A 20,443-nucleotide genomic window follows, 5' to 3' on the forward strand; every position below is an offset into this window, starting at 1 on the left:
ATGTATGTGAGTAACTTCTCAGCAGAATGCTACACCAACAGATTTACATCAGACACAGCTGCATTTTTTCAGCAGACAAGATTTGTACAAAAAAGTGTGAAAGATAATGCAAAAGATTAACAAAACACGGAAATCTAGATCTTTATCACTCACCTCATGTTGCAGCTCTTCTATCTGATCCTTTAGTGCTCTTATATATTGGGTGGAGTCTGAATTATTAAGCTGGCCTTTAACTTTACCCTCTTCTTTCTGATAGAGAAAAAAACCACTTATTACAGCATTTGTCCAAATCTGTTAATCCAAAAAGCTAAAATTAAAATCAAATGGCATAATTTTTCACCCAATATATACATTCTAAATTACGTACCACACAGAAAAAACTTACACAGTTCTGCCCAGCATTGTACAATACTGAGTATGTTAAATGTCCCCACAATTTTATAAAGGAAAAGAATGTACGACTCAAATACCAGTAATTTTAACCACATGTAAAGATTATTTATAAATACATATGACAAACACTACTTTCTTTGGAAAAGACAATGGATTGGTTCGTGTTATACAAATTATTATGCTTCACCAATGAAAATAACAGCCAATTCTGATCAAACCTTTCTTGTACATCACACTTCCTGTCCCTCTATTCATTTTCCTTCATCGTTCTCAATAACTATGCAAATCAAAAACATCGGATGAGGAAACAATACATGACCTTCATTATTGAGAAAGTAACAAATAAGTTTCAAAAAATATTTAAAATCAAAGCTGCTCTCCTTATAGCCTTCTTGAATTTATCTTTTTGTCATTATGCACCTGACTAAAAATTTCGACTTTCTTTAAAGTCAGTTTACTGTTTACTTTGTTTCTCAAGTTTTTATTCCTTATTCTTTCCTTGTTACTGCTCTTAACCAGTGTCTTTGTTCCTCAGAGTTTGACTCCAATATTTCACTGTCCACTACCTCACTAATTTTGATTTTTGCACTACTTATTTTTAAAATTATATAATATACACAGTACACATTTCTTATGTAATTTTAGCATGTTTTATATATTGCACTGTACTGCTGCTGCAAAACAACAAATTTCATGACATATGTCAAGGATAATAAGTCTGATTCTGATTTTGGATTAAAAATCTTCTTTTAGATATTAACAGCATTTTTTCCTTGATGTACCCAGATTGCCTGGTTGCGATAAATATGAAAAACACACTACCAAACCTTGCAGCTGGTATTTCCAGATCTTTATTACAGGTGCCTGGAGTTCAGCCATTAAAGAAGGGGTAGAGACCAAGTTGCCAATATGCTACATGAAACTCAGAATGGACCCAGAACATACAGAATGTTACATTTCCTATGATGGTAAAGATCCACTCACTGATCAGGCCAGGGGACCAAGAGTCAAATCAGGAGATAAAAATGCATTAATAGTAAAAAAAAATATGAAAATTTTACCCATTAAAGTAGTTAAAATAAAAATAAAATGTAAGAAAAATGTCCCAAATATCTTGCACTCTATTTCTTTTGAAATATAATTACAATTGAAAATATGAAATGCTGCCATTAGATTGTGTACAATAACCCCTCACAAACATCAAAATAATGAAATAATCTCTCTTTATTGAAGTTGTTTGAATGATAAATATTGGCCCAAGTGTGAGGAATAACTCCCTCCCACCGCAGTCATTCTGCCTTCTCTCCTGTCCTGCTGGGCAGAGATACACAAGTTTGAGATACATTCCTCCGGAGTCAAAGTCAGCTTCTATCTCACTGTTCGAAGACTTGAATAACCCTTCATTCACTGAAAAATGAATTCTTGATCTCCCAATCTACCTTGCTGTGGCCTTGCAAATCATTTGTCCATCTGCATTGCACTTTCTCACTGTTGTCGCCCATTCACTTCAAGGCTCGATGTGTTGTACATTCAGTGATGTGCTTCTGCACATGGTGTAACATGTGGTTATGAGTTACGGTCCCTTTCCTGTAAGCTTGAAACAGACTGGCCATTCTCCACTGACCTCTTTCATTAATGAGGCGCTTTCGCCCACAGAACTGCCACTCATTGGACGTTTTTTGTTTTCACACCATTCTTTAAGAACTAGATCAGGGGTTCCCACCCTTTTTATGCCATGGATCAATCCCAAAAGCAAGGGGTCCGTGGACCCCAAGCTGGGAACCCCTGGTCTAGACTGCTGTGCATGAAAATACCAGGAGATCAACTGGTGATGAGATACTCAAACCACCCCGTCTGGCACCAGCAATCATTCCATGGTCAAAGTCACTTACATTACATTTCTTCCCCATATTGATGTTTGGTCTAAACAACATTGGACCCCTTGAACATGTCTGCATGCTCTTATACATTGAGTTGATGCCACATGATCGGCTGATTAGATATCTGCATTAACAAGGTGTACAAGTGTACCTAATAAAGTGACTACTGAGTGCATATTCAGTATTCCGCTTTTCGTATACCATCTCAATGTAATTATGTATGGAATGATCTGTCTGCATGGCACAGAAAACAGAAGCTCATTGAAGTAATACCGTGGAATCTTGCACTTATTTATTTGAAGTACAGCACTCACTTATTATTGCAAAGACCTGAGCTTGGATCCTTGCACTGAACTGCTTTTGGAATGGATCTTAAAAAAAATATTAAACTTTTTCTAAATGAATTCTTTGCTCACTATTAGCAAAGAAGATTGATGTAATTACTCTTACTGTGCCACCATAACAGATATGATTAGGTTGGTGGCAGCACAAGACTTCTTGGAATCAGTGTTTCATTGAGGTTTTCCCTCAACCAACTGATAACAAGAGCAGTCATTTCCTAGCTGGGAGCATATGGCTCACGGTTGCCTGTTAAAATGTAGAGAAGTTAAGAATCTAGAAAAACCGTTTCCCTCTTTGTGATTTATGCTTTCCTCAAGTGTATTTTGCCTTTTCTTCTTCACACTGCTTTGGAGTATTCATTTTATTCTCAGATGAATCACTTACCTTTTTACAAATATCAGTATTAGGTACTGAACACAAACTTCGTAAAAATTCAAAGTTCAAATTAAACTTATTCTCAAGGTAGTATGTGTGTTTCACCATATACCATGGAGATGCATTTTCTTGTTGGCATTCACAGTAGGGCAGAGAAATACAATAGAATCAATAACAAAAAACTACACACAAGCAAAGGTTAACAAACAACCAATTTGTAAAATTAGACAACAAATACAAATGCAGAAAGTAATAGTAAATGACATTGTTAAATAGGGGCCGTGGACAAATCTGATTTGATGGAGACAGACCTGAAAGTGCGGAGGAACATCTGGAAAACTTTCTGAAACGCTCGTTCACTGCTGTCGTTACTGCGCAGTCGGGAATCTTTCAGAGGGAAGGCCTCAAAATCCCTGGCTTTGCCTGCTGTTGGCAACCAAGATGGAGGTCGAATTGTTCGGATAGAGATAGCGCTCAGTACTCGGTGTCAGAGAGCTGATCAGAGCTCTAAGTTTTCGGATGACTCAGAGTCGGACCGTGGTCAAGTATGGCAGGGAGAGTTTTTCTTCCTTCTCCTGTGTGTCTTCATAATCTAATCTAATCTAATAAACATGAGAAAGTCTGCACATGCTGGAAATCCAAAGCAACACACACAAAATGCTGGCGGAACTCAGTGGGCCAGGCAGCATCTGTGGCAAAGAGTAACCAGTCAATGTCTTGGGCTGAGACCCTTCATAAGGAATAAATAAATAAATAAGAAGAAGAACATTAATTGCAGAGTCCTTGAAAATGAACCCATCATTTGTGGAATCAGTTCAGGGTTGAGGTGAATGAAGTTATCCACACTGGTTCAGGAGCCTGATGGTTGAAGGGCAATAAATGTTCCTGAATTTCCCAAAAGGCAGCACTTGATTGGCTTAAATATTTTAATATTCCTTGAGTTGGGCAGTGTGACACAGTAGAACACTGCATGCAGGACAACTGCGTATATACATGGAATGTACATGGTGTGAGTGTACAGTACATGCCTTGAGTATAGACAGTTTGCACATGGTATTAGTGGACTGGGGAACCATTGGAGACCATCAGAGATCCAGCATCAAATGGAAATTCCAATCACTTCTGAATCCTATTATTGGAATGTTATTCATGAAATATTAATCATGAAATACTGGAAGAACTCAGCAAGTCAAGCGGCATCCATGGAAGGAAATAAATAGTTGATGCTTCAGGTTGAGGCCCTTCATTAGGACTGAATGAAAAACACAACTTTTATTAAGCAAATTATGCTCAAATAAACAATCTATGTCATGATGGGATTCCGAATGACATGCTGTTTTGTAGACTGCCACTGGATATTAAGATCTGCATCTCTAAGATCTCCATTACTTGTTCCCTTGACAACTGTTCTTTTCAACAAAGATGTCTATGGCTCATACGAGGCTGAATTTCAGCCAAAAGTGCAATTTCTTATTACCTATGATATTCCATGGTGCAACTGGCCCCAAGGTATTCCACAGATTGCATCAACAAACTAAATCAAACATCGGTAAAAAAGGAGAAATTAACCCAGATAATTCTCTGCATCAGCATGGATTGGGTTGATCCAGAAGTCAAATACACACAGATTACATGCCAGTAAAACTGGTCTTTCACTTCACTGCTGGACTCAACAAACTCTAAGACAGAGCTCAAACTCCTTGAAATGAGGGCTAGATATACTGGTAACATTAGCAATTTAAAACAGCCAGCCATTTGTGATGGATAAGATAAATTAAGGTTGTTTATTTTGCCTTTATATGAAGTTAAGTTTAGGTCAGTTATACATGTTTAATAATTTAAACATTATATTTATTTAAATATTTCTGAAAAGAGCTGAGAAGTCATTGTACATGAGAAGCTACCAAAAGACCATACGTATGGTTGGAGGGGGGCAGGGATGGTAGGAAACAGGGTTTCAGGTACCACTGTGTGAAAGTGAGTTGACAGACTTGGCAGAACATCATCAACCAGAAGGTCTGGAGCTCTGTTTATCCATTCATACCCCAGGCTTTTGGCCTGTTTGTGCTGGGGTGAAACTGAAGCCTTGGCCAGGTCAAGAACAATCCAGCCCCTAATCAAGAAGCTTGAACAGATTAGGTTTATTTGTTACATGTTCATCAAAACGTTGAAACACACAGTGGAATGCTTTGTTTGTTCCTACAACCAGAGTACGAGGATGTGCTGCAGGCAGCCTGCAAGTGCTGCCATGCTTCCGGCCCCAACATAGCATGACCCTGACCTGTATGTAGGAGGAAGCCAGAGCACTAGGTTGAAACCCACGCAGTCACAAGGAGAACATACAAACTTCTTGCAGACAGCGGTGGAAAGTGAACCCAGGTTGCTGGTGGTGGAAAGCATCATGCTAAATGCTACACTACCTTGCTGCCCTCAAAGCTTGGTCAAAGAATTGAGTTTTAAGGAATGTTTTAAGAGAAGGGAAAAATAAACATAGATGGAGAAATACAGGGAGAGAATCCCAAAGTTCAGGTCCTAAGCAACTGAAAGCACAGATGAGCAGATGGAATCTGTGCAATTCATTGCCACAGACAGCTGTGGAGGCCAAATCATTGAGTATACTTAAAGCACAGGTTGATAGATTCTTGATCAGTAATGGTGTCAAAGGTTACAGGGTTGAGAGGGACAAAAAAAATCAGGCATGCTGGAATGGCAGAACAAACACACTGGGCCAAATGGCCTACTGCTCTTGTCTTATGGAAAATCTCTGAAAATCAGGGAAAGCCAAACACATTAAATTTCACAGCATATAGTTGTACATCCTGAGCTGTACATATTCGCAGCTAAATTCATGATGGGTGATGCAAATGGTTTCACTAATGAGGATTTTGGAAAGAATACTACTACCCAAGAACAAACAAGACAAAAAAAACTTGGAAATACTGGAGCAGTAACTATGATTAATGTCAATAGAGATAACTGGATAAATCCCTTTTCAACACACAAAATCTGGAGGAATTCAGCAAGCCAGGCAGCATCTATGAAAAAGAATACAGTCGATGATGGTTCGGGACAAGACTCTTTGATAGGACTGGAGAAAAAATGATGAGTCAGAGTCCCCTTGTCAATCAGGCTTAGGGATCAAACTGTTGCAGCTATTGAGATTAACTTTATACAGTAATTTTTTGGGTAACTGTTTTCGCTGAGTTTTTTTTTCCTGGCAGAATAACCCTTTTATTAGAAGTTTGCATAGTTCTCATTTATTCTGCTCTTCACATACTGAGTAAATAAACTGCTTCCGTTAGGATATGTGTCATAATATGCCACACCCATAACTAATGGGCACTACAGATTTATTAATAGGTACTGTGCATTAAAAAAAAATACAAGATTCCTGCGGTATGGCACTAAAATCTGAACTCCCTACCCAAAAGCAATGTGGGAACATGGCAATGAGCAGTGAATGTATGGTAGCTTCTGGTGCAGTTCCACATGGGTAATACTTTTGTATTACACAATTACTTGGAATTAAATGCAAGAGGACATGCTAGTGAAGCTTATAAACAATGAAAAAATAGCCACTCTCACAACACGCTGGAGGAACTCAGCAGGTCAGGCAGCATCCGTGGAAACGATCAGTCAACGTTTCGGGCTGGAACCCTTTGTCAGGACTGTAGGGGGAAGGGGCAGAGGCCCTATAAAGAAGGTGGGGGGAGGGTGGGAAGGAGAAGGCTGGTAGGTTCCAGGAGAAAAACCAGTAAGGGGAAAGATAAAGGGGTGGGGAAGGGAGGCAGGGAGGTGATAGGCAGGAAAGGTGAAGAAAGAATAGGGGAAAATACAATGGGTAGTAGAAGGAGGTGGAACTAAGAGGGAGGAGGTAGGCAGCTGGGGGAGGGGGCAGAGTGACATAGGGATAGGGGAAGGGAGGGGGAGGGAATTACCAGAAGTTGGAGAATTCTATGTTCATACCAAGGGGCTGGAGACTACCTAGACGGTATATGAGATGTTGCTCCTCCAACCTGAGATTAGCCTCATCATGGCAGTAGAGGGGGCCATGTATGGACATATCTGAACGTGAGTGGGAAGCAGAGTTGAAGTGGGTGGCTACCGGGAGATCCTGTCTGTTTTGGCAGACGGAGCGGAGGTGCTCGACGAAGCGGTCCCCCAATCTGGGTCGGGTTTCACCGATGTAGAGGAGGCCGCACCGGGAGCACCGGATGCAATAGATGACCCCAACAGACTCACAAGTGAAGTGTTGCCTCACTTTGGGGCCCTGAATGGTGGCAAGAGAGGAGGTGTAGGGGCAGGAGTAGTACTTGCAGGGATAAGTGCCAGGTGGGAGATCCGTGGGGAGGGACGTGTGGACCAGGGAGTCGCGGAGGGACCGATCCCTGCAGAAGGCGGAGAGGGGTGGAGAGGGAAAGATGTGCTTAGTGGTGGGGTCCTGTTGAAGGTGGCGGAAGTTGCGGAGGATAATGTGTTGGATCCGGAGGCTAGTGGGGTGGTAGGTGAGGACAAGGGGAACTCTGTCCCTGTTGTGGTGGCGGGAGGATGGGGTGAAAGCCGAAGTGCGGGAAATGGGGGAGATGCGGGTGAGGGCATCATTGATGACAGCAGAAGGGAAACCACGATCCTTAAAGAAAGAGGACATTTGAGATGTCCTGGAACGGAAAACCTCATCCTTAGAGCAGATGCGGCGGAGACGGAGGAACTGGGAATAGGGAATGGTATTTTTGCATGTGGCGAGGTGGGAAGTGGTATAGTTGAGGTAGTTATGAGAGTCAGTGGACTTGTAGAAGATGTCAGTGGACAGTCTGTCTCCAGAGATGGAGACCGAGAGATCGAGAAAGGGGAGAGAAGTGTCCGAGATAGACCAAGTGAATTTGAGGGCTGGGTGGAAGTTAGAAGTAAAGTTGATGAAATTGACGAGCTCAGCATGAGTGCAGGAAGCAGAAAAAATAGCCATATTATTGATAATGAAGAACGCTTTTGTTTACAGATGAGTAGGCCCACCCATCTTTAGCCACTTCATCAATGACCTTAAGTAGGTGATTACATGTTCAGCACCATTTATACACGCACACACAAATACACACACACTTACCCTTATTCAGTTTTCTTCTATATTGCATTGCATTGTACTGCTGCTACCAAGTTAACAAATTTCACAACATATACTCGTGCTATTAAGCCTGATTCTGATGCACATCCATACTCATATCATTCTACAGATGCTCAGTAGAGAGCATCCTAACAAGCAGCTCCCCACCACCTTTCTCAAGTTGAGGGTGGGTAATTAAATGGTAGTTCAGCCTGTGAAGCCCACATCCCTTGAATGGGCAATGCAGTTGGGGTTGTGTGACAAGGAAAAGGAAGACAAAATGAATGGCAGGATACTGAGAGTTGTGGAGAAATAGACAGACCTCAAAATTTATGTCCACAGATCCTTAAAGATGAGAGAAGTCACTAATATCATTGAGGCCATGTGCGATGATTTCCTTTATCAGTCAACTAATAAGGAATAAAAGCAGGATGATTATATGATAAGAGTTAACCACAGCTTGAGGACAGACTCCTGTGGTGGCTACCATAATAAAGAAAAGGTGCAACTGCAAATGAAGAAAGATTAGATAAGCGAGCTATTTTCTTAGGAACCTAAGAAATTCTGGGAAAATTTATCTCAAATGTTTTCCCAGAAGTTTCTTTAGTTGTTTTGAGTCTAGAAAAAGTAACATATATAGAATTAAAATTGTAGGTAGAAGGAGTAAAGGAAGATGAAGAAGAATATTTTCACACAGTGCATGATCGGGGTCTGAACTCTCTAAATTATTAGGGATATTCTGCGAAAAGCTTCTTTATTTAACGTGGTTAGAATCTGGAATTCACTTGCAATATTGGTTGTGGAAAATGATTCAAACAATGGCTTTCTTAAGGAAAGTGCAGATTATGGATCTTCAAGTGAACATAGAGGCATGGTTAAAAAAGTACTATGTTCACAGGGCAAGCCAAAACCCATACAACCCCAGGCCTCTTGCAGGACAGTGAGATTAGACAGGGTTTCCATTTTTTTCAAACTGGCGTGGACAACATGTTTCAAATGGCCTCCCTGGTATAAGTTTTTCAAGATTTCTAGGGAAATTGGTTAGATTAAGAGATAGAAGGAAGCAAAGCAAGACCACAATCCGTATACTTAATAAATGTGCTAAATTCTGTCAGTTTTAAGTTACTTATAACACAGAACTGCCACTGAAGAGGACAGCCCAACCCACCTTTATTTTAAGCACCAATTTACTCCTTCAAGGAGTTTAGATTAGCCCTCACATTTTCCATGGGGGAATCTGCTTCGATTTAATTTAGAATGGTAGTGCTTACATCCTAGAACGACATGAGGCATTGTTGAAAACCCTTGTTTGCAGACCAAAGCTCCTGGTCTGTGAAAATGGGTAAACGTCAATAAATACTGTTAAACTTCATCCAAGGGAAATGATCTTATACAAAACACTTCATCCATTTTAGCAAACAGACCCAGAAAATGGTCAGAAAATCTGAACAAAGGATGTGGTTTCCTTCTTGCGTCGTGCTTGCAAAGATACGTGCAGTGCAATGCAAGGTCAAGCAAAAAATGTGGGGCTCCATAAATTCTAAATGAGTGACTTCAACCTCAAAAGGTGCTGTGCGCCTGAGGACTCAACACTCTGCTTTAAATTAATTTGCAATCAAAACTATGTGAGGATATTAATCTGAACTATCTGAATGACATTTTTTATTTTATTGCTTAATACTACTGCACAGAGTTAAAGGTGCAATGACCATAGAACATTTGACAAGGCATTAAAAAAGAACTATGCATCTCTATGAACAAGTAAAATTCAGATGAAGTAAACCAATCGAGAAATGCAGCTGTAAGAGACTTCGGATGCTGGAATCCAGAACAATTAAAACAGACTGCAAGAAGTCAGGATGTATGGTCTTAACCCAAAATATCAGCATTCACTGGACAAAACGCAATTGCTAAATCAGGATCGACATGTTGAGAGAGAACTGCAGTGAATTATGAAACGAATTTCAGGAAAGCTAACTATAAAATAAGGACTGAAGTGGAGGATGAAAAATTAGAGGAGAGGAAAATATTTTTAAAAAGTTAAAATATTAGTATGAAAATACAAAGAACTGAACTACAGTTATAAGAAGCAAAAAAGGTTGAGAAAAAATCCAATTTTTTAAAAATATAAAGACCATAAAATTAGGGGTAGAATTAGGCCATTAGGCCCATCGAGTCTACTCTGCCATTCGATCATGGCAGATTTATTTTCCCTCTGAAGCTTATTTATCTGCCTTCTCCCCGTAACCTTTGACACCACTACTAATCAAGAACCTATCAACCTCTACTTTAAATATACCCAATGACGTGGCCTTCACAGCTGTCTGTAGCAATGTATTCCAGAGATACGCCACCCTCTGGCTAAACAAATTCTTCCTCAAATCTGTTGTAAAGGGATATCATTCTACTCTGAGGTTCTGCCCTCTGGTCCCACTATAGGAAACATCCTCTCCACATCCATTCTATCTAGGCCTTTCAATATTCAATAGGTTTCAATGAGATCCCCCCCTCATTCTTCTAAGCTCCAAGTACAGACCCAGAGCCAAACGCTCATTTGTTAACCTTTTTATTTCCAGAATTGTTCTCGTGATCTTCCTCTGGACCCTTTCCAATGTCTGCACATTTATAGGCATCTGTTAGTCTCATGAGACCATGGATTTGCGCCTGGGCAAGGTTGTATGGAAGACCAGCAGTTGCCTATGCGGCAAGTCTGCCCTCTTCACGCCACTGATGTTGCCCAAGGGAAGGGCATTAAGACCCATACAGCTTGGCACTGGTGCCGTCGCAGAGCAATGTGTGGTTAAGTGCCTTGCTCAAGGACACGCACGCTGCCTCAGCCAAGGCTTGAACTAGCGACCTTCAAATCACTAGACGAACGCCTTAACCACTTGGCCACGCGCCAACACGCCTGCACATTACTTCTTAGAAATGGAGCCCAAAACTGCTCACAATACTCCAAATGTGGTCTGACCAATGCCTGATAAAGCCCCATAATTACATCCTTGCTGTTATAGTCTAGATTTTTTGAAACCTTTGAGAAATGCTACATTAGAACATACAGGGTTAATGGTAAGGCACTGAGGAGTGCAGTACAACAGAGGGATCTGGGAATACAGATACAAAATTCCCTAAAAGTGGTGTCACAGGTAGATAGGGTTGTAAAGAGAGCTTCTGGTACATTGGCCTTTATTAATCAAAGTATTGAGTATAAGAGCTGGAATGTTATGATGAGGTTGTATAAGGCATTGGTGAGGCTGAATCTGGAGTATTGTGTTCAGTTTTGGTCACCAAATTACAGGAAGGATATAAATAAGGTTGAAAGAGTGCAGAGAAGGTTTACAAGGATACTGCCGGGACTTGAGAAAATCAGTTACAGAGAAAGGTTGACTAGGTTAGGACTTTATTCCCTGGAGCGTAGAAGAATGAGGGGAGATTTGATAAGAGGTATATAAAATTATGATGGGTATAGATAGAGTGAATGCAAGCAGGCTTTTTCCACTGAGGCAAGGGGAGAAAAAAACCAGAGGACATGGGTTAAGGGCGAGAGGGGAAAAGTTTAAAGGGACATTAGGGGGGGGCTTCTTCACACAGAGAGTGGTGGGAGTATGGAATGAGCTGCCAGAAGAGGTGGTAAATACGGGTTCTTTTTTAACATTTAAGAATAAATTGGACAGATACATGGATGGGAGGTGTATGGAGGGATATGGTCCGTGTGCAGGTCAGTGAAACTAGGCAGAAAATGGTTCGGCACAGCCAAGAAGGGCCAAAAGGCCTGTTTCTGTGCTGTAGTTTCTATGGTTCTATTAGAATTCTGAAGTTCCCTTGCACCTTCAATTTCTGAATTTGCTCCATTTAGAAAACAGCCTATGCCTTTATTCCTTCTACCGAAGTACATGACCACATACTCTCCTACACTGTACTCCATCTACCACTTTGCCCATTCTGCTAACGAGTCCAGGTCCTTTGCAGACTCCCAGCTTCCTCAACATTATCCGCTCTCCATCTATCTTTGTATCATCCACAAACTTGGCCAAAAAGCCATTAATTCTTTAGATCATTAATCAGAATCGGGTTTATCATCACCGGGGCATGTGTCATGAAACATTAACTTAACCGCAGTAGTTCAATACAATACATAATATTGAAGAAAAAAGAAATAAAAATAAATAAGTAATCAATTACAGTATATGTATATGGAATAGATTACAAATCATGCAAAAACAGAAATAATATATTTTTAAAAAATGAGGTAGTGTTGACGGGTCCAATGTCCATTTAGGAATCGGATGGCAGAGGGGAAGAAGCTATTCCTGAATCACTGAGTGTGTGCCTTCAGGCTTCTGTACCTCCTACCTGATGGTAACAATGAGAAAAGGGCATGCCCTGGGTGCTGGGGGTCCTTAATAATGGACGCTGCCTTTCTGAGACACCACTCCCTGAAGATGTCCTGGGTACTTTGTAGGCTAGTACCCAAGATGGAGCTGACTAAATTTATGACCTTCTGCAGCTTGTTTCAGTCCTGTACAGTAGCGTAGCCAGTCAGAACGCTCTCCACAGTACATCTATAGAAGTTTTTGAGTACTTTTGTTGAAATCCTAAATCTCTTCAAACTCCTAATGAAGTATGGTCGTTGTCTTGCCTTCTTAATAGCTGCATTGATATGTTGGGACTAGGTTAGAGATCTTCACACCCAAGAACCTGAAACTGCTCACTCTCTCCATTTCTGATCCCTCTATGAGGATTGGTATGTGTTCCTTCGTCTTACCCTTCCTGAAGTCCACAATCAGCTCTTTCGTCTCACTGATGTTGTGTGCAAGGTTGTTGCTGCAACACCTCCCCACTAGTTGGCATATCTCACTCCTGTACGCCCTCTCATCACCACCTGAGATCCTACCAACAATGGTTGTATTGTCAGCAGATTTATAGATGGTATTTGAGCTATGCCTAGCCACACAGTCATGTGTATATAGAGGGTAGAGCAGTGGGCTAAGCACACATCCCGTGGTGCACCAGTGTTGATCGTCAGCGAGGAGGAGATATTATCACCAATCTGCACAGATTGTGGTCTTCCGAATTACCATGCTTTTCTTCGGCACCAGTACAATTGAAGCCTACTCGAAATGGAGCTAGAGGATAAATATCTCAGCGAACACTCCAGCCAGATGATCAGCACAGGTCATTAGTGCATGGGCAGGTAACCCAGCTGGGCTGAATGTTTTCTGTTGGTCTACCCTCCTCAAGGCTGCTTGAGCGTCAGCCTCAGAGACCGAAATCATAGGATCATCTGGAGCTGGGGGAGTTTATGAAGGTTCCTCCATATTAGCATTGAGCTCATCTGGAGTGAAGACTTGTTGTCACCTATGTCAATTGGTTTCACTCTGTAAGAGGTAATAGCATTCAAGCCCTGCAACAACTGTCGAGCATTCTTCAGTGATTCATGTTTGGTCTGGAATTGCCAGTTTGCATGTAAGATGGCTTTCTGGAGATTGTAACTGGACCTCTTGTACCTTACTTGGTCACAAAACCTGAATGCCACTGATCTGGTCCTCAGTAGGTTGCAGATCTTATGGTTCATCCAGGACTTCTGGTTGGGGAAGACTCTGAAAGATTTTGTGGGGACACACTCGTCAATAACTGTTTTTATAAAGTCCATGACAACTGCGACATATTCATTTGGATCCACAGATGAGTCCTTGAACATGGCCCAGTTCACTGACTTGAAGCAATCTGTAGCTGCTCCTTTGCCTCCCACAACCACCTCTTATCTCTGGAATCTTGGTCTTTAGCTTCTGCCTGTATGTAGGTTGCAGGATAGCCAAGAGATCAGATTTCTTGAAATGCAGTCTAGGAATGAAATGATAGGCATTCCTAATCATAGTATGGCAGTGATTATGTTGAAACCCATAATACTGTAGGTTACATGTTAATTGGGAAACACAGACCCCACACCTTTTGCCTTCTCTGAAACAGCAGCCCACTCCATCCTATGTATCAAGAAGCCCTCAGGTCTTGCCGACACATCCAGCGTGTCTGGAATGAGCCACGTCTCCGGGAAACACAGACTGCAGCAATCCTTCATTTTCCTCTTAAGCAGCAATCCCCTGTTTTACCTCTATTTCAAAAATAATTTATCATACTTTAAAGATGTGATAAGACAGGATGTACAGAGCATGGTAAAAGCAGTTCTACAAGGTGGGGCTTTTCAGGGCAGTCCTGTTTCCTCCCACATTCCAAAACCATCTGGATAGGTAGGTTAATTGACCAGTCTAAATTGCCCTTGGTGTATAGATGACAGATATAATCTTAGGAGAGTTGTCAGGAAAATGGCGAGAATAAAATGGATTTGGGTAGGATTAGTGTAAAAATGGGTGCTTGATTCAGTTCAGCTTATTTTTGTGCTGTATTCTCTCGGAGTCTATGGTGATTGCTGAAGGTACTCAGCCCAAAATGTTGACTATTTATTCCTTTCCATAGATGTTTCCTGACCTGCTGAGTTCCTCCAGCATTCTGTAAATTATAAACTATGTTTTTAGGTAAAACTCCGTAAAAGAACATATGCAGTATTGTTTTTTCCCTGCTGTAGTTAAAAGAATTTTGATACAAGGAGAAATTTGTTTAAAAATCACAATGCTCAAGAATTTAAAGTCCAAAAGTTTTGAACCAAGTTTCAGCATGATACTTGATTCCTAGCAGAAGGGTATAAATTACTCATTATCAAGCAGCTTCGTAGCACCAAAAATCAAACTGGTTCACTTGGCTCATAATTCTAAGAATAAGTTTGCATCAATCACAGTTTGTGCTTGCAGCTGCTCTCCTGTTATGACAGAAAGGAACCACACTGCCTCCATGTTATGTTTCTCTATGGATGAATCAGCAATACTGGGAAGTGAGAACATTACAGCGACTTTTGGAGCATTTATTTTGATGAGAACCAGCGACATGCTACAAAACTTCCTAATGCTGTATTGAGCTCTAACTTGAAGCCTGAAAACAGAAATCAAAAAAGGAACTAGGCTCAAATCTATTCATTTCAATATCCAGCAGGTAGTGTTGAACAAGATATTTATATGGTGACTAAATGGACTCCTTCCCAAAGAATCCTCCAAATAATTTCTATTACAAAGGGAAAATCTTTGTAAAGATGTATTATTTTCGGTGCACCAAAATGTCAGTCTTTAGGATATATTTTAAAAATTGCATCAATTCGGTCATTATCTGTCCAGAGTTATAAATAATGAGCTTGCCAGAAGAGTATTGGAATCAGGTTTATTATCACCAGCATGTGTCACGAAATTTGTTGACTTATCAACAGCAGTACAATACATGAGAAAGAAAATAAATAACTAATATATACATATAGCGCATGTGCGTGTGTGTATTTATTAAATAGATTAAAAATAGTGCAAAAACAGAAGTAATATACATTTTAAAAAGTGAGGTAGTGTTCATGGGTTCAATGTCCATTTAGAAATCGTATGGATAACACTTCACTTTTCAAGTAGTATGAAAAAGTAAAAAGTGAGTCGGAACAGGAAAAATTTTTACCTCCATCTGAAGTATATCACAAGCTATTTTTTGTTAAGCTGATGAGGTTTGTAATCCTAGACACAACAACCATTGTTATAAAATATCACATATTAAAGAATCCACAACATCATCAGCCATTCCTCTCCACAGCCCCTCAGTACCCTCCATCCCCAACGCACTTACACTCCACACCCCTTACCTACACTGACAATCATTGTCCTACTGTGTTTTCACATATCCTGCTGTTAACAAGAACTTCCCTTGCCAAGAGTATGTTTATCATTTCTTGTCAGCCACCTTATGTACAGATATTTCTGCACCTAGCGTCACTTAATGCACATACAATTAGTCTAGGTATAGCAGCCAATCTTATACACATGCACCCACACTCAAACAGTTACTTGTACATTGTGTTTGAAGGAACTGCTTTTATATTTATGTTCATTGTGTTCTTTATGCTTAGTGTGTTTTTTATGCTGCATTGGATTCAGAATAATAATTCATTTGTATTTATACTTATACACTGAAGAATGACAATAAACAATCTTGAATACAGTTTCATCATATTTATTGACCAATAGTTCCTCTTACATTTATGCTCCCGTTGATATCTACTGCACTGATTATCTAGCAACATATCGCCAACAGGCTGAAAACGTTTAATACGTATTCTTGTCTTTTTTTCCTTAAGGCAGATACTCATAATTTCACATATCTTTTAAGTTTGGCTTCCTCTCCACTAAGAAGTTCATAAGACATGAAAGCAGAACCAGACCATTCAGCCCATCGAGTCTGCTCCAGCATTCCGTCATGGCTGATCTATTACCCTTCTCAACCCCGTTCTCCTGCCTTCTCCCTGTAACCTTTGACACCCTGAATCTACCAACCTCTGCCAGTGACTTTGCCACCACAGCTGATGGTTTCAAGGAATTCCACAGATTCACCACCCATTGGGTAAAAAAAAAATTCCTCATCTCTGATCTAAATGAATGCCCCTCTTTTCTGAGGCTGTCCCCTCTGGTCCTAGACTTCCCCACTGTAGGAAACTACCTCTCCATTTCCACTCCTTCTAGGACTTTTAATATTCAATAGATTTCAATGAGATTTCCCCATCCCCCCCCCCTTCTAGTCCAGTAAGTACAGGCCCAGAGCCATCAAACAGTTCTCATATATTAACCCTTTTATTCCCGGAATCATTCTTGTGAATCTCTTCTGGACCCTCTCCATTGCCAGTGCATCTTTTCTTAGATAAGAGGCACGAAACTGCTCACAATACTCCAAGTGCATTCTGACCAATGTCTAATAAAGCCTCAGCATTAACCTTTGCTTTTGTATTCTAGTCCTCTCAAAATGAATGCTAACATTGCATTTGCCTTTCTTACCACTGACTCAACCTGCAAGTTAACCTTCGGAGAATCCTGCACGAAAGATCAGTTCTCTCAAAAATGCTTGCGGTCACTTGATAGAATACCAAGAGAAGTGATTAAAATTTGATCACTTGAAGCTGCTTCTAAAGGACACAAGCCTCAAATATTTTGGTACATGGAATCTGACATATTTGTCAAGAAATGTTAAAAGGAACCAGTATAGGAGCTACACATGAGTCATAATTAGAAACTTCACTTGAATATTACTCAGACTGAACTAGATTGAAGAACCTGCCCTTTTTCTATCAATTTTTTTTAGATTGAGATAAAAATAGGTTGTTTATACAAGCTTTGCATCGTCAAATCTTGATTATCCATTGAGTTACAGGGAAAGGTTGAGTAGTTTACGACTTCATTCCCTGAAGTGTAGGACAATGACAGGAGATTTGGTAGATGAATACAAAATTATGAGGGGAACAGTAAGTGCAAGCAGGCTTCTTCCAGAGGTTGGGTGAGACTAGAACTAGAGGTCATGGGTGAAGAGTGAAAGGTGAAATGTTTAAGGGGAACATGAGGGGTAACTTCTTCAGAGAGTGGTGAGAGTGTGGAATGAGCTTCCAGCAGAAGTGGAGGATGCAGTTTTGATTTCAACATTTAAGAGAAATCTGTTTCAGTACATGGATGGGAGGGCTACTGAGGGCCATGCCCAGATGTAGATTGATGGGACAAAGCAGATTAATAGCTTGGCACAGATGACACGGGTTGAAAGGCTTGTTTCTGTGCATCGTGCTCTATGACTTTATGAGTATCTCCATGGGTAATGCTAAAACACAGATAATGAAAAACATAGTAAAAGGGATCGAATCTGCTGCAAATTACTTTATTATTTATGCATTAGAAGTCAAGATTTCTTTACTGACAGCGCTTCAGCGGCTAAAAAGCTACTAGAATTAAATATAGTCCATACAGGAGAGCTAACAGAGTGGTGCACAAAGGTAATACTACTGCCGCTTGGTTCCAGTGACTCAGATCTACTGTGCTGTCTGTGGAGATTGCACTTTCATCCCATGTCAGTGTGAGGCCCCCCAGGAACTTCTGTTTCTTCCCATACCCCTCAGATCGGTGGGTTGGATGACTCTCAAGAGTTGTACACTGTATTTTTACTTTGATAATAAATGTATTTTGAATCTTTGAATGTGCTGGTAGCAGGTTAGTTGGTCACTGTAAATTACCCCTTGTGCGAGTTAATACTTAATTTATTTACAAATCTCAGCACAGAATAAGCTCTTCCAGCCCACCAAGCTGTGTCGCGCCATCCAACAGCCCGCCGATTTAACCCAAGCCTAATCACAGGACAATTTACAATGGCCAATTAACATACATCTTTGGAATGTGGGAGGAAACCAGAGCACTCAGAGGAAACCCATGCACACATGAGAAAAATGTACAAACTTTCTTTACAGAGTATGCTGGCATTGAACTCTGACACTCCGAACTGTAATTGCGCCAAACTAACCACTCTGCTACCATGGCACCTTGCCACTATCCGTTACCCTTTGTGCAGGTGGGTCATAGGAGAATCAAGGGAGATGCTGAGCATGAGAGAGAATAGATTACAGGGAAATAGGAACGGTCTGAAAGCTAGCACAGTCTTGATGAGCCAAATGGTCTCCTGTTATTGTACAGGAATTATTAATCCCTTTGGAATGGATTTAGCAGAGCCCAGTACTCCTGTTGGAAATATGCTGGCCCACTCAAGGCTCCTATTGAGAGAGAGTGCTTTTCCTCAAGAGATTGATTCGTAGGGGCAATTGGAGAACTGGTTAATCTGTAACAGGTATAAACAGCAGGATAATAAGGAATTGACACAATTTGGATAAACGAACAATTAATAGAAAAATGAAAATTCGTCTAAGAAAATTTGGGTATTTTTAGTCTGTGCAGTGCAAAGGCGGTTCACTAAATTGTAGCATGCTGGACTCCAATAAATGAAAGGCCAGTCCTGGCACCAATCTGTGGCAGTTTCAGCTTATTTCTAATATTTTTTTAAATTAGTTTTGCCTACAATCAGCTCTATTCCCCACCCCCCCACCAATGGGGATAATCAGAACATCAGATTGTTTTCAATTTAATATAAAACTAACACTGAAACATTGGATGAGAAAAAAAAGTGCTGGAAATCTGAAATTAGAACTGACAAAGTTTCTATGACCTGATACATAAACCCCTGTTTCTTTCTGCACAGATGATGCCAAACTGCTGAATATCTCCAGTATATTCTGTTTTCATTTAATATGAAATGGTGTCACAGCATCACTCAATGGCCCCTTCCTTACATTTTTCAAGATTAATGGTAGAGAGTCAATTAATTGCTTGTTCTTGCCCAAAGCACCCGAAGATTGTGGTCTTTCACTATTTGCATAAACTGCTGTAGCACATTTCTTCATATGGAGTACACAAGAGATAGGGACTACAGCTACTTCAGCAGTCAAACCAGATGATATAACCTCATTTCACCATTTTCTCCACTATTCTTAGTAGGATGGTTTACCAAATCTCTGTAATCCATAAGACCAGTTCTATTAAAGCAATTTGAAATAATGTAGCATCAACAGATTCTACTTCCTCACTCTGAAATTAACTTATTCCTATTACTTGTTATTTACAAGAAAGCAGGAAGTTCTATTTAAAAAAGATAGAGTCTTCACATGGTGAGAATGGGCCCTTTTCTGTCTGAGAAGACTTAATAAGTGATGTCTATAAGAATTAAAGTGGAGCCTCAACTTTTTATCGTTTATGTGAATGATTTGAATGAAGGAATCGAAGATAAGGTTGCAAAATTTGCTGGTAACTAGGTTAGACAGGACAGTAAGCCATGAAGGGGATGAAAGGAGGCTTCAAAGGGAGCTTGACAAATTGAGGGGGGGAGAAGATGCAGCAAATGGAAAAATTTGAAATTATGAAGCTGGGCACGATCGGTAAAAAAATAACACTTGTAATGTAAATGGTGAAAAATTGCAGGGCTCCAGAGGTGGGGAGAACACTGGCGCAGCCTGCAAGTTCCAGGGTCCTGGCCTTGGAATTTGCATGTTCTCCCTCTGACCCCGTGTTGCCTCTGGATGCTTCAGTTTCCTCCCACATCCCAAACCTGTACAAATTGGCAGGCGATTCACCTCATGCATGTCGGCAAGCAGTAAAATCTAGGGGGAGTTGATGGGAATATGAGAATAAAAAAAAAGGGTTGAAAGTAGAATTTACATAATTGGGTAGATGATGGTCAGTGTGGACTCTGCGGCCCATTTCCATGTTGTATGTCTGCAAAATTCTTTCAGCAGAGACTAGACACAGAGAGATGTGAGTCTCTGATGTATCATTCACAACAGGCTAGCATGCAAGTACTGCAATTCATTAGGAAAGCTAGGGGAGTGAAACATAAAGACAGGAAGGTTATGTTTCAGTTG

The 20,443-nt window shown here is 40.5% G+C and overlaps 1 protein-coding gene across 6 annotated transcripts in view; it reads right to left on the reverse strand.

Moving 5' to 3' along the window:
* LOC140205777 (ecotropic viral integration site 5 protein homolog) overlaps window positions 1–20,443 on the reverse strand; it is a 276,394-nt gene that overhangs the window by 60,541 nt on the left and 195,410 nt on the right. For all 6 annotated transcript variants that reach the window (XM_072273435.1, XM_072273433.1, XM_072273434.1 and 3 more), the window contains one exon: window positions 154–249. In XM_072273435.1, coding sequence (XP_072129536.1) covers window positions 154–249 — 96 coding nt within the window. The remainder of the gene's footprint in view (window positions 1–153; window positions 250–20,443) is intronic.

This window comes from Mobula birostris, chromosome 12 (assembly GCF_030028105.1).
Source record: "Mobula birostris isolate sMobBir1 chromosome 12, sMobBir1.hap1, whole genome shotgun sequence".
NCBI lineage: Eukaryota > Metazoa > Chordata > Chondrichthyes > Myliobatiformes > Myliobatidae > Mobula > Mobula birostris.